This window comes from Zingiber officinale, chromosome 5B (genome assembly GCF_018446385.1).
Source record: "Zingiber officinale cultivar Zhangliang chromosome 5B, Zo_v1.1, whole genome shotgun sequence".
NCBI lineage: Eukaryota > Viridiplantae > Streptophyta > Magnoliopsida > Zingiberales > Zingiberaceae > Zingiber > Zingiber officinale.
In genome coordinates, this window is record NC_055995.1 from 112,956,929 (window position 1) to 112,971,557 (window position 14,629).

The 14,629-nt window shown below is 39.0% G+C and overlaps 1 protein-coding gene across 1 annotated transcript; it reads left to right on the forward strand.

Annotated features, from left to right (window-relative positions):
• The first annotated feature begins 9,049 nt into the window (after positions 1-9,049).
• LOC121987739 lies at positions 9,050-9,803 on the forward strand. The gene has a single exon (XM_042541474.1). It carries the CDS (start codon positions 9,194-9,196, stop codon positions 9,644-9,646), a length of 453 nt encoding a protein of 150 aa, XP_042397408.1. The 5' UTR covers positions 9,050-9,193; the 3' UTR covers positions 9,647-9,803.
• Positions 9,804-14,629: the final 4,826 nt, after the last annotated feature.

Consider the following 14,629-nt stretch of genomic DNA (forward strand, 5'->3'; position numbering starts at 1 on the left):
AAATTTTCTAAGTTATAACCCTTAGATTTTTTCTTGGAAACTCATTTTTTTGTGATCAAAGGGGGAGAATGAAAAATATAAGTCTAGGGGGAGGTAGACCAATTTTTTTTCTACAATTTCTCTATCTTTTTGCACTTTATTGCAATATTAGTTATTTCTTTTTATGTCTATTTACCCTAGCTTAACTTAGGTTGCTCACATCAAAAAGGGGGAGATTGTTGGAACCCTAGGGTGGTTTTGATGTGATCAACAAGTTAAGTTAGGTCCTGTCGTGTTTTAACCTTATGTTTAAGTGTGCAGGAGCTTAGGAGTACAGGGAGTCGAGCAAAAGACGTAGCTAGCGAGAAGGACGGCACGGGAGGGAGCCGACAGGCTCGGTGCGTCTGAGGTACGAGGCACTGTGGAAGAGTACGCGGGCGGATGAGAAGGAGGCGCGCGACGTTTCCGAGGGACGAGAAGCCAGAACTGAAGGTTGTTCGAGAAGGCTGAAATTAGGTTCGGGTGAGCCTTATTTCAGTTGGTTGAAATCACCCAAGCGAGCGGAGGCGGAGCGGATGACCCGGACCGAGGCAAGCAGCACCGGAACAGAGGACTTGGACCAAAAGTCAACCTTGTTGACTTTACTAGTCCGAGCGCTCGAAACCATTCCGGGCGCCCGGAGTTGAACTTTGACAAGGATTGCTTCAAACGTGATCCGTTACGAAGAGGATAAAAGTTTATCCCCTCCCAAGCGCCTGGACCCCTTCCAGGCGCCCCAACCAATGCTATAAATACAGCCTTGGTCTAGAAGCTTTTCATCAACTCAAGAATTCTGTATTCCAACACTTGTGTGCTTCCTTGTTAGTTTATCTTCTATTTTTGGCGTTGTCACTGCTGTAAGAGGCTTCTCCGCCTGAAGGAGTACTAGTGTGATATTTTCCTTGGATTAACAACCTCTCCAGTTGTAACCAAGTAAACATCTTGTGCCTCTTCTTTTTTATTTTAATTTATTTCTTTTATAATTTATGCAAGTGTTCTGTTGAAAGTTCGAGAAGGGTTGCTTATATTCTCGTAGGGCTATTCAACCCCCCTTCTAGCCTGCCGCCGCGATCCAATACAGTTATCCACATATTGTTCACAACCTCACTTGTTATTCACAACATTACAATGAAGGTCTCATACCCTTCATTATCTTCAAATACTCATCCAAGAGCATTTACAATAATGAAGGTTTCCCACCTTCCATTATTTTATTGTTTAAAAATTTAAATTATGTATTTAAGGAGTAACTCTCCCTTAAAACATTCTCTAATCTTTTGTCATTTTACCAATAATGGCTTGGAATTCCTAAACCTTTAGGAATCCAAAATTTAAAGTTTTGAGGTTTAACATTCAACTTTGAAACTAAATATCATCCTAAACTTCAACTTAGTCTTCTTTAACCAATCCTTTCTCGTTTCATTAAAAAAACTATCCTTAATTATATATAAATGCATTTCTTAGGATTAAGGATGATTAACATGACTAAAAGTAGCTTAATAGACTAAAATTATACCAACACAGCCAAAATCAACTTTTTCAATCGATTGAATTTGAGATTCAATCGATCAAAGCCATTTAATCGATCAACTAATCGATTCCGCTAGACTCTGTTTGCGGAAATGCGCTTGAATCGATCAAGTCATGAGTTAATTGATCAACTAATTGATTCCATGAGGCTCTGCTTTCAAAAAAATCCAGTTCAATCGATCAACTGATCGATTAAGCATGCCCAATCAATCCGTTGATCAATTGGGTTTGTGATATTTTTGAAATCAACTTTCAGCCAAATTTTAGAAATTTCTAAATAATTCTACATATTTTCAAAAATCATCAAATTTTATATAAACATTATTTAAGTCAAATACTTTCATAGGAAAATAGTTTTATAAGAAATACATCTCATTTTCAAAAATTGACACAAGTTGAAACCATTGAAAACTTTAATGTTTGCTCTAGTTTGTGTTTAACTATAAAATGGTGATTCCTATCAAAAGATAGCTTTCATCAAGGTTTTTCAAAAGTATTTTGAAATAATTTTCAAAACTAATTTCCAACCATGTTCCTTAGGCTAAATGCATATGACTTGTACACTAGCTTTCCCAATGATTGGATAACACATAATCTATGTGTTTTGATGAATTTAAAACTCAAAAAAATATACTAAATCAATATTTTGAGTTTTATTTATCCTTCTAACATCTCACTTATATATAATGTGTATCAAGACACATATAAGTTAACTTATGGTCTTTATGAGATATAAAATAGGGTTTCCCTAAAACTAAGGGATCATGCATCTATCTAGGTATTTTAAAATTGATCATCTACCTAGAAAGTCATTTGTTAATTAATGCCATTGTTCTTAATTACAAGGAATTAAAATAATGTATGATGATGATTATGACATATACCACATGCATATTTCTCAAAATAAATTCTAAAGTAAATCCTAGATCTATCATCAGTGACATGATGCTTGTATGACATGACATATGATTATTTTTTATGAAAATATGAATGTAAAATATGATGTTATGGTATATGAAGGGCACACAAAGCATGACAATTATGCATAAATAAAATACCTAGATAATCTATCTAAGTAAGACTAACTTTAATATATTTTTGCTAAGTCAAACCTAACTTTGCCATTTTCTCAAGAAAATTTCAAAATCTCAACTTGTCATTTCTTTGCCTCTATCCTAATTGTGTCAATTTTAATTGAGTCCAAATCTTCAAATTTTGGCACATTTACTCTTTCAAAGAGTAAACAATTAATCATTCTCATTTTTAAGGTGTAACAATACCATGAACATGCCCTAAAGTGCAAACTACATCAAGATTGGGTTAATTACCCTTCCAATTAGAGTTGACACTCTCTAAACTCATATAGGGTATATACTCTTAAAAATCCAAAACCTATTGGTGATCCTTGAGTGCTCTAGGTACTTAGTAGGGATAATTTCCCTTGATACCTTCCTAATGATCTCTCTAGACTTCTTAGAAGCCTTGGTCACACGAGATTCCTCTAGGTCAACTCTAGCTATAAGTTCCCTTTGACCTTCTTAGTGACTTTCTTAGGCTTCTTAAAAGCCTTAGTCACATTGGTCTTTTCAATGTTACTTCTAAGGATAGCTTTTCTTGTTACCTTGTTTTGACCACTAGATCTAGGTTAGTCCCATAGCTATATGGAATTTTATAATAAGAAGGGACACCCTTCTTGGCTTGAGGTTTGTATCTTAAACCTTTATGGCCATAAAATGGCTCTTGCCTATTTATCCCTAGATTTTGTTCATTTGACCCCTTAAATACATTTTTCATTCTTTTAAGGGTTTTTTTCATTTTATCAAGTCTTGACCTTAAGACTTGATTTTCTCTCCTTGAATCCTTAAATTTTGATATCCTTGGGTATTTTTATTTTTAGGCATATATCTAAAATCCTTAGAGTTGTTGCCTAAATTATTATCTACCTTCCTAGTCTTAGATGAGGTAGTTTTAGCATGATACATTGCATATTTTTCTTTAATCTTATCACGCTTCATATTTTCATGATAAATTGTATTAAAATGATAAAGATTACTTTTAGCATGCTTTTTATCATTACTCAAAGGAATTGTATTAATAAATGATGCCTTGGGTTTGCTCTTAAGAGCTCCCTCTTGAGTTGAGCTTCATCTTTTGACCTTTATTGATTTCCTCCCCTTAGGACATTGACTCCGATAATGCCCTTTTTAGTTGCAAGAAAAGTGTGCTCCTTTCCTTTTCATACAATGGGGTCGATTACCTTGGATTTTCCTTGGCCTTAGGTGTCAATTGACCCTTCTTCTTGGTCACATTCGAGCACTTGTTCTTATAGTGTCACTTTCCCTACATTCAAAGCAAATAATGTGAATTTTATTATTTATTATTAAAATTATTATACCTTCTTTGCTTATAGGAGTGGTATATGATCCTTCATTTGATTTTTCTTGACTTGTGGAGGTGGTACAATTTTCCTCTTCATTTGACCTAGAAGTAGAATCTTCTTCTTGCTGCGGTGTTAATGAATGACGCTCCCCCTCAATCCTTGAGATGAAGACCTCTTCTTTTCTTCATCCTCGAATGTCAAGTATCCCTTAACCTCCAAATCCTCGTGCACATCAAACAACTAGTACACCCCTTTGCCTTTGTCTTTGCACTCTCTTGGGCATGGATCAACCTCCGATTCTTCTTGATCCAATGAGTCTCTCTCTTTGGATTCTTCTTGACTTAGTATAGTGGAGGGGATTTCATGAATCTTTGTCAACTTGCTCTAAAGCTCCTTGGCATATTCATACTCTCTAATCTTGCTCAAGATTGTTGCTTAGCAATAAGTTGACCAATAATTTAGTCACTTTGTCATTGGTCTCACTTATTTGGATTTGTTCCTTGCTCTAATTGTTTCTTTTGATGATTTTACCTTTGCTATCCCTTGGAGAATCAAAGCCTTCCATCAGAGTAAATCATTGCTCTATCTCCATCATGAAGAAGTATTTTATCCTTGATTTCTAAGAATCGAAGCTTGTAGATATGAATGGTGAAGGCATCCTCATGTCAAATCCGAGTTCATCTTGGAAATCCATCTTAAAGTTGAGCTCCCTTGATGATAGTTTTTAATTTGGTTGAAATTAGGGCTTAGATTTCTTCTTCTTCCTCTAGCTCGTTACCCTTTCGGCAATGAGTCCGGTGAAGAGTGACCTCCCTCTGATACCACTTGTTGGGACACTCCGGAGCTAGGAGTGAATAACTCGTCTCGCATTGTTGAAGATAATCTACAGCAGAAAACTCGAAGCGAACTCCTCCAATACTACCATAAAGGATTTACTTGGTATCCACCTCAAGATAAGGTGACTAATCTAAGGATTCACACATGAGCACACTCTCCACTATCAAAAACACTCCTTGGAACAATCCAAAAGTAGATAAACCTTGTACAAGCTCACACAAGAGTACAACTCAAAACAAGAAGTAAATACACAAAAATATAATGAAGAACCTCTCTTATTTGATCTCTATTGTCTTGAAGATGCCTATGGACCAGTTGAAAAGTGCATCAGTACTTGTCTTCCAAGATTAAAATCCTGCGAACAGTAGTGGAGAAGAATCGTGTAAGTGTTGTAGTGTTTGAACCTCATTGTCACCTTTATACTTCACGATTTAGGGCTTCCAATTGATTGGGCTTACTCTCCAATCGATTGCCATATTAGATCCAGCCGATCCTAGCCGTCCAAACTCACAACCTAAGCAATGGTCATATCCTAATTGATTGGCTGATCAATTGGGACAGCTAGATCGATCAACTGATCGATCCAGATGTCTTCTGTGCTCTTGTAGAAGACCCTAGAATCGATTGACCAATCGATTCCGGCCGTCTCACATCATCAAGAGAAAATCAGCTCCAATCGATCGGCTAATAGATTAGAGTAGCCCAATCGATCAACTGATCGATTGGGAGGCCTTCTATACTCAAGTGATTTCCTCTCAATCGATCACCTGATCAATTAATCTCCTCAAGTCAAGAGCACTGCCCAATCAATCTACTGATCGATTGAGCAATACTAATCTTTCTTTACTCAAGTCTAGGATTTTCACACCCACCATTTGGTCAACCGTAACATATTGGGACTTCAACGTGCTTAGCATCTAGTTAACCTTGACCTGCTGGGACTTCATCATCAAGTGTCTGATCAATTCTTTAACCAACTTGGACTTTTCTCCCATGCCAAGTGTCCGGCTAACCTTGACCCACTTGGTCTTACTGTCTCGTGCCAAGTGTCTAGTCCTCCATAACCCACTTGGACTTCCAAACACCAGATGTCCGATCAATCCTTTGACCCACCTAGATTTCCACTGTCTGGCTTCACTCACCGGGACTTTTCACCACCTGGCTTCACTCACCAAGATTTTCCTCTGCCTAGCTTCACTCACTAGGACTTTTCACACTCCCCAACTTCATTCACTAAGACTTTTTATCTGGCTTTACTCACTAGAATTTCCATCTACCTAACTTTATTCACAGGGTTTTTCACCTGATTTTACTCACTAAGATTTTCATCTGTCTAGCTTCACTTTGTCAACTACCCGACTTAACTCACTGGGACTTCCCAATCTACTTGGTTTTACTCACTAGGACTTTTTCAACTACCTGATTTCACTCACCTGGACTTCCACATCAAGTGTCTGATCAACACTGATCCACTTAGATTTTCATCTTCACCCAACCTTCCCGTTGGTCTTACTCTTGCCCTTACCTAACCTTCAGTTAGGACTTCCCAGTCAAGTATCTGGTCAACCTTAATCTACTTGACTCTTCTGATCAACCTATGACCGTTCATCTCCCATATGAATAATTGCACCAGCAAGGGCGAAGTCCAAGTGGGCATAGAGGACCAGATACTTAGCATAAAAAGTGAAGTCCAAATAAGTAATGGAGGACCAAATATCTAGAAAGAAGGAAAACCTAAGTGGATTATGGAGGATAAGATAATTAGAAAAAGGAAGTCCAAACAAGTTAAAGAGAATCAGATGTTTAATAGTAGTGAAGTCTTGATAAATCAAGATTTACCATATGTTAGGTAGTAGTAAAGTCTTAGCAGGTCAAGGTTAATCGAATGCTAAACAATGGTGAAATTTCAATAGATTAAAGTTGACCGAATGCTAAACAATCGTGAAGTCTCAAGATATAAAAGTTGATTAGATGCTAAGCAAAGAAAATCATGGTAGGTTGGGATCAACTAGATACTAGGCAATGTGAAAATTCAATTTTGAAAGGCTAAAATCAGAGGTATCAATCAACTACTATGGTTAGCAATTGATTGATGTACTCTTAAACTTCGAGTTCGAGGTTTGAGGAGGTTTAAGAGAATTTTTTGTAATTAATCGACTACTGGGTAGTAGTAACTAACTGGTGACACTATTGCAACGAACAAAAAAAATCTTGAGTTACTTCAGAAAGTCAACTTTTGAATCATCAATCATTGAGTATCAGTAATCGATAGATGACATTATTGTGACAAATAAAAAAAAATCTTGAGTTGATTCGGGAGCTCGACTGCTGACTAGTAGTCGACTGATGGTGAATAACAGTCAACTGTTATGGTCAATGTTTGAGTTGGAAAGAGTCATTCTATAAGTACAATCTTTGAATTAAGACAGAGTAATTGACTATGGAAGCTAGCAGTTGACTATTAGGTCGTTTTTTATTGTTTGTAAGAACATGATTGTAAGAGCTTTCTTTGTTTTTAAAAAGTGTCTGAGAAGGATAAAATATAGTGGTGATATAACTAGGATTTTAGGCCATAGAGTAGGAAGCGAGGGTTATGAACCACATAAAAAAATCTCAGGTATTGTGTTTGTGTTTTAAGTTTGTATTATTTGTATTTTTCGCTACATGCTTAATTCATTGTAGATGAGAACAGTGAATGACGAATCACTAATGCTATTCACCCCTTATGGTGACATCATGGGTCCCAACAAGCCCTATTAAACTTTTCCATTTGCCAAGACTTCCTTGAATTTTTCACATGCCAAGACTCCTTGGAAGAACATCTTATTTGTGACTTTATACCTCAAGAGTAACATTTGTTAATATAGAACTTGGGAAGAATTTGGGATGATAAATTTCATCCATTTTAACAATTTGATAATAAGATGATGAAGTCTGAGTCAAACTTTAGCATAAAAATTTCTTGAAAATTTGTGACACAACAAAGTTTGTTGAGGATTGAAATCATTGTCAATTGGAAAAGGAGCACGCAAAGGTAGGCATTCGATATGCAATACCTCATCCTAATCTTCTGGAGTTTTACCTAGGTGATGGTTGGGCTAAGTGGGGCATTCAATCTTATAGAGGTCATGGTTGTTCCATCATGACAAATAAGAGGAACTTAAACTAAACAATTTATTTGATTTAGATCTAAAGTGATAAGAGTCAAACTCTAGTGGACATGTATAATAGACGTTAATGCATTTTGATTGAAGATTAGAAGCATGAATAATACTATGGCTAGTTTTTTGGAAATGTGTGCAAAAGATTTTGGATGAGAAATTAAAGTGAATTGTAGCAAAAAATTAGCATGATGAAACAAACACTAATGAAGATAAAGATAAAGAAACAAGGGCAATGATTGGAAGGGGCACTACTCAAGATTCATAATAATTGAGTAAGACAAATCCTTATCCTAAAGAATGATTACAAGTCGCGATAAGGCTTTTATATCAAATTCCACTTCATGAAATAGTATTCAAGGGAGATTAACAAATGTAGATAAATTTACTCACTAACTATAGATGTACTAGATGAGTGACCTAATTAATAAGAGCAAGGATGACACATGTCAAGACAATTCTTTACCAATAATTTGAACTTACCATGCGATAACTCATCGAATGAGTACTTTGAGATCTATAAAAGCGAGAGTTAAGAACACTTGCAAAGGGGTTGACATAGAACTCAAGTCCACTTTAGTTTGACTCTTAAAATCCTCTCTATTTAGCTCACTCATTCCCTAAAAGCTCCTTTACCATGCCCTATAATAGCAAAAATCAAATTAAGTGATTCCCATTCACATTAGACACACAACAAATCTTCCAACCCAACCTAAGCTAATCTAAATCGATCAAACTCAAGTAGTTCAACGGGACCCCACTAGACCCTACATTTACCACGATCAAACCTCAAGTAATTCGCTCAAATAGATCGAACTTACAATTTCATTCAACTAGATTTAATTCCTCCCAATCCAATCCCTCTAGTAGACTTGCTCTATTATAGTTTCAACCTTACTAAGACAATAAAATATGGGGGAAAAAAAATAGTCCATGACTATAAATATGTATATAATAGACATGTACGAAACCTATAGTTTGAAACCTGTGGAACATGATCATCAGATGCATTTCTTGTCTTTTATTAGCACAACCAAACAAAAACCAGCTCATCGATCTCACTAAAATAATTGGAACAGATAGCTCCATGATCAATCCTTTTTTATTTTTGATTTTTTTTGTCGTAATAAATGGAGCATGATACTTATTTCCAAGCTCCAACCATTTCTTTCTCTCTCTATATATTATCCATGGCGTAACAGCTTAACTAATTAAAGAAGAAAGAAGAAAGAAGAAGAAGAAGAAGAAGGAGAGTAGCGAGTGATTAATGGGAAATAACTTGAGGTGTTGCTTGGCTTGCGTGCTCCCCTGCGGCGCCCTCGATGTCGTCCGCATCGTCCACCTCAACGGCCACGTCGAGGAGTACGGCCGCCCAGTTCACGCGGGCAAGATCCTGGCCGCCAATCCTCACCACGTCCTGAGCACCCCCTGCTCGCGGGGCGTCGCCGCCCGCAAGATCCTGATCGTGTCTCCGGAGGCCGAACTAAAACGTGGCCAAATCTACTTCCTCATCCCGGAGGCAGCCGTGCCGCCGCCTCCGGGGCAGAAGACCAAGCCAGCAGCAGCGGCGCAACGGAGGAAGCAGAAGGCAATTACTCAGAGCGAGAGCCACCTCAGCGAGGCGCTTCCCGAGAAGAAGAAGCCGCCGTGCCACCGCCGACGCCGGAGCGGCCGCGTCGGCACTTGGCGCCCGCACCTCGACAGCATAGCAGAGGACTGAAGAAAAGATTTTCCCTTCCCTTGCTTCTGCTCTTCCATTTTTCCCCCTCTGTAGATAAATCTGTGGCCACCTTTTCTTTTCATTTTTTTCCCCCTCCGGCGGCTTATGAAAAACCTTATAAAAAAAGATCAAGTGGAAGTAATTGTGAATTCTTACAGTCTGTTGTTCAAGTTCAATCTCTTTCAGCAATCTAAGGTTCAATGAATTCCCACCATGTGCATATGCATCCATAGCTGCCCACGAGATACATGATCAGTGCTCATAATCAGACAAGCCAAAGCAAGTTGCCAATGATTACACACTGAGCTGATTTTGGATCCTAGATTTCCTTTCAGGCTGTATCTCCTATATCTACAAGATCCGCAGTCTGATTTTGACAGTGGGAAAGAGGTGCAAGGTTTAATATGCTCGTCAGCTGTACAGTATTATTTTAACTCTCAAGCTGTCTGTCGGCATGCTAACTTCTCAACGCGTGGAGTAACCATGCATGACAAAGGGATAGGAGCCAAATACAATGGTAAAATAGTAATAAAATAATCAGAGTTTGAATTTTAAATGGGATGAATATTACCAGTGGTGGATTTCTGAGTGAGTGTGGATAAGCTGCCAAAGCTTGTCAGCTATGCAGCTATCGATATACTAGATTCTCAACGCGTGGAGAAATCATGGGGGAGGGCCATCAAAAACCACGGCGGAGGTGCAGTGGTATGATAGTACGATGTGTTGTGAAACGGATCTATGTGATAGTCAAAATTAAATTAAGGTGTCAGTTAAAGTTAAAATTAGTCAAAATTAAATTAAATTAAATTAAATTAAGATGACAGTTAAAGTTAAAATGAGATAATAATTACAGCGTCATTTTTAATAGGTCTTAGTTTTTTACTGAGTACTAAAGTCTTTAACATAAGGATGACCGACTCTTGACTTAAAAGATCGAGTTCTTCACTTACAAGTCAGTCAAACTTTTGACCTGGACTATACTACTCTATTATATAGTCAGTCATCTCAAAGGGCGATCGGACTTATTTAAGTTTAGTATCCATTAAGTCTCTCAACATATGACCCGATGACCCTCGAGTTAGTCGGCCTTAGGAATCTTATCGCTCCGTTCAATGCCAAAACATGAAGATTGAACCCGAACGAGCTTATAGTCAATCGGACATATAAGATACGACTCTCCACTACTACAATATATTCTCTCAGTATATAGCTAGTGGACTCAACAGATGTCCGAACCTAGGGGCCTTAGTTCACTCCTCATGTGTCAGTCCTCCATCATATGATCGGTGAGTCATAAAATCGGTCAGGTTTTTAAAGTCAACCGGCTCTATAGACGGTCGGACTTATGGGAGTGAGCTCCCCATTCTTCAAGGGTACAAATTTCTTATTATATAGCTGGCCGGACACAAGGTCAGTTGGATTTCCTTCAGAAGACAACAATGTCAGAGAATCACAACAGCTCATCACAGAATAACAGTTATTTGTTAGAGAATATTCTTCTGTTACAACATGTACATTCAATGGAACCTTCTTCAACGATGACTACACACCTTCCATCAGCAGACACATTATGACAACATATTCTCTTACTGTCTCATTAAGGGTGCAAGTTATAAAAGACAGTTCAGATATAAGTAACGGAAAATTCCTCGAAAAATAATTGTTACTCAACAACTTTTGACACTAAACATTCCTTATCACCTTATTATTACAGAGGTTATGAGAGGTGATATAAGAGGGGGAGGTTCTCTCTATAGGTCAGATATACTCTCAGACGCACGCATACCCATTTGCCATAGAACTACTGTTCATCTTCTCCACTTTTCGATCGATCATCGTATTGACTTGAGCGTCAGAGTGCTCGTGTCAGGGACTTCTTTCTTGGTTCTCACTCTAACACTCTATTGGCTCTCTCTTTAGTGTGTGCAGAGAGAAATAAAGCACCCGGAGCCCTTTTTTTGCTTTAACTCATCAGCTCCTTTGCTAGTTCAAAGTCTCCTCTCGGTCAATGATAGAGCTATCTGCCTAGTGCGTCATCTCCGCAGCTTTCAAATATGATCAAATTTGGCGACGTCTATGGAAACTTTTGCCTGAATATGAAATGTAGAGATGGATGAAGCTAGATGACTCACCACCGCCACCCTGTCCCAAGAGGATTTTGAGTTGTTGGTAGCAACCTGAGCACAAAAGTTAATTCAATAGCAACAAGTAGTTAGCTGGCACGTTGCTACACGACACAGCCGTGTCGATGACAACCCCTCACATTGAATGAGGGACTCGAGTAAAAGGCCCAACTGGGTTTCAACCAGTACCTCCTCCACCAGCGGATGGCTTCGTATAACCACCCACCTATCCAACCAATCAATCTACCATCTATGCCACCATCCGCTATTGCCTATCATCAGGCATTATTCCACATACCTCTAGAGGGTATGGGCTGAGAAGAAAGGCCCCAGGTGTCATCTTCTTGAGATGTTCTCACGCGAGATCTGCGCAAGGGAAAGGCCTCGATGGTCAGCATCTCCCCTGAATGGATAAGCATGCTGTTCTCCCACGAGATATTGGAGGGAAAGCTACTGAACCACTTTCGACCCTTGACTATATGGGAATACGGAGACCCAACCGACCCAGAAGACCACCTCCTCAAGTTCGAGAATGCTGCCATCCTTCATCAGTATACAAATGGTGTGAAGTGCCGAGTATTTCTCACCGCACTCTATGGTTTGGCACAGAGGTGGTTTAATCAATTGCCAGTCAAATCCATCTATTATTTTAAGGATTTTTGCAAGACTTTCCTTCATCATTTCGCCAATAGTTGTCGATACCACAAAACCACTCTGAGCCTATTTTCTCTCAAGCAGGGGCCTAAGGAGACGTTCAGGGCCTACATCAAAAAGTTTAATTAGGTGGTCATGGATGTCCCCTCGGTCACTCCTGAGATTCTAGTGAGTGCCTTCTCTCAAGGGTTCACATACAGTGAGTTTTTTTTGCTCTCTAATTAAGAATCCATTGAGAGGTTTCGATCACCTACTTGGTCGAGCGACCAAGTATATCAATGTTGAAGAGACACAGTCTGCCCAGAAGAAGGAGGTTACCACGCCAGCTCCGGCACCTACTCTGGAGCACTGAGCTCCTTCGTCACCTCTTCCTCATAAAGGACCTCGAGCGGGTCCTCAGCTTCATCATCAAGAGCCGCGACCTCAAGCTGTACAACATATGGTGGTTGAGCGGAGGAGATTCCCTGAGCCCCCTAGATGGGCTCCATTAAAATTCTATACATACCACCGATCGGAGACACACAATATCCAAAATTGTTATCATTACAATCTAGAGAAGCACTAGGTGATGAACCAAGGGTTCTACCAACGTTCGCCATCTCCTAACTGTCAGCATTATCAGCGGCCTAACGGACCACCCCTAAGAGAATACCTGCCCCAAAGAGAATATAAGGGCATAGAACAATGTCAAAGAATGCCTCAGCAACAGGATAATTGAGTCCAAGTCCCGCTCGGGTGCAATAGGAGCTTCCCTAGATTTGGCAAGAGGAAAATCGTAATAATGCTACTTAGGGGGATATTGACATGATTGTAAGAGGCCCGACTGATGGAGATTCCAATCAAGTGAGAAAGTCTCACGCTAGTCGACTAAAGATCTATACGGTCGGCTGCAACCATGAATAGGTGCAAGGACCCGAGATTTGTTTCAGACCCAAGGATTTTGAGGGGATGGAAGTATCCCATGATAATACTTTAATAATTAATGTTGTTATAGCCAATTACAATATACATCGTACCTTTATTGACACAGGCAGCTCAGTCAACATTATTTTTAAGAAGGTGTTTGAGTAGCTGTAGATTGATAAGAGCAAGCTTCAACCCATGATGATGCCACTATATGACTTCATGGGTAATGAGGTTCAGCTGCTCAGTCAGATTAAGCTAGCCATATCCTTAGGAGAGGAGCCCCTAATAAGGATGTGCCTATCAACTTTTATTGTGGTGGACGCACCCTCAGCATATAACGTCATTTTGGGTCGGCCGATCTTAAATAAATTTCAGACAGTTGTTTTAACCTTTTGTCAAAAAATAAAATTTTTTGTGGATGATCAGGTGAGGGAAAGTTAGAGGAAATCGATTGGTAGTACGTAAGTACTACATTGATATTATCAAGAATGATGCTAGCGCGGCCCAGCAAAGCTAGTGGTTGGAAGTTAACACTATTAGAGAAACACCCTCGACTCTAATCTATGTAGAGAAAGAAGAAGTGTAAATTTGACCAAGCTGACCGGAAGCTACTACTTAAATAACAACCAACTTGTTCTCGGAGCTTAAAGTAGAGTTTGTTGTATGTCTAACATGTAATAACGATGTCTTCACCTGGAAACCCAAAGAGATCATTATATATCATTCGTGGTCATGGAGCATGTACTCCACGTCCATCCACGTCCATCCTGATGCCCGACTAGTCAAATAGAGAAAATACGATTTTGGGGTTGAGCAGAATAAGATCATCCGAGCAGAGATAAACAAGCTATTGAAGGCCAACTACATTCGTGAAGTACGGTTCCCAAGTTAGCTAGCTAATGTGGTCCTAATATCTAAGTTGGGAAATAAGTGCCGAGTCTGCATTGACTTTCAAGATCTAAATAAGGCCTGCCCCAAGGACTATTATCCCTTATCACATATCGACCAGGTGGTGGATTCAACCTTCGGCTGTGAATTGATATGCATACTGAATGCATACTAAGGTTACCATTAAGTTCTATTGAATATTTACACTTAATGAAAACACAAGCACTTGTATCTCAAAAGCCCTATATTTCAAACTCCTAAGTCGTTCGACCGGGTTATAAGTAAGCATGCTCTCAAGATAATATTCCAAACTCCTGAGTTGTTCGACCAGGTTATAAGAGAGCATGCTTTCACGCCAATATTCTAGACTCCCAAGCCATTCGACCGGGTTATAAGTGAGCATACTCTTGCG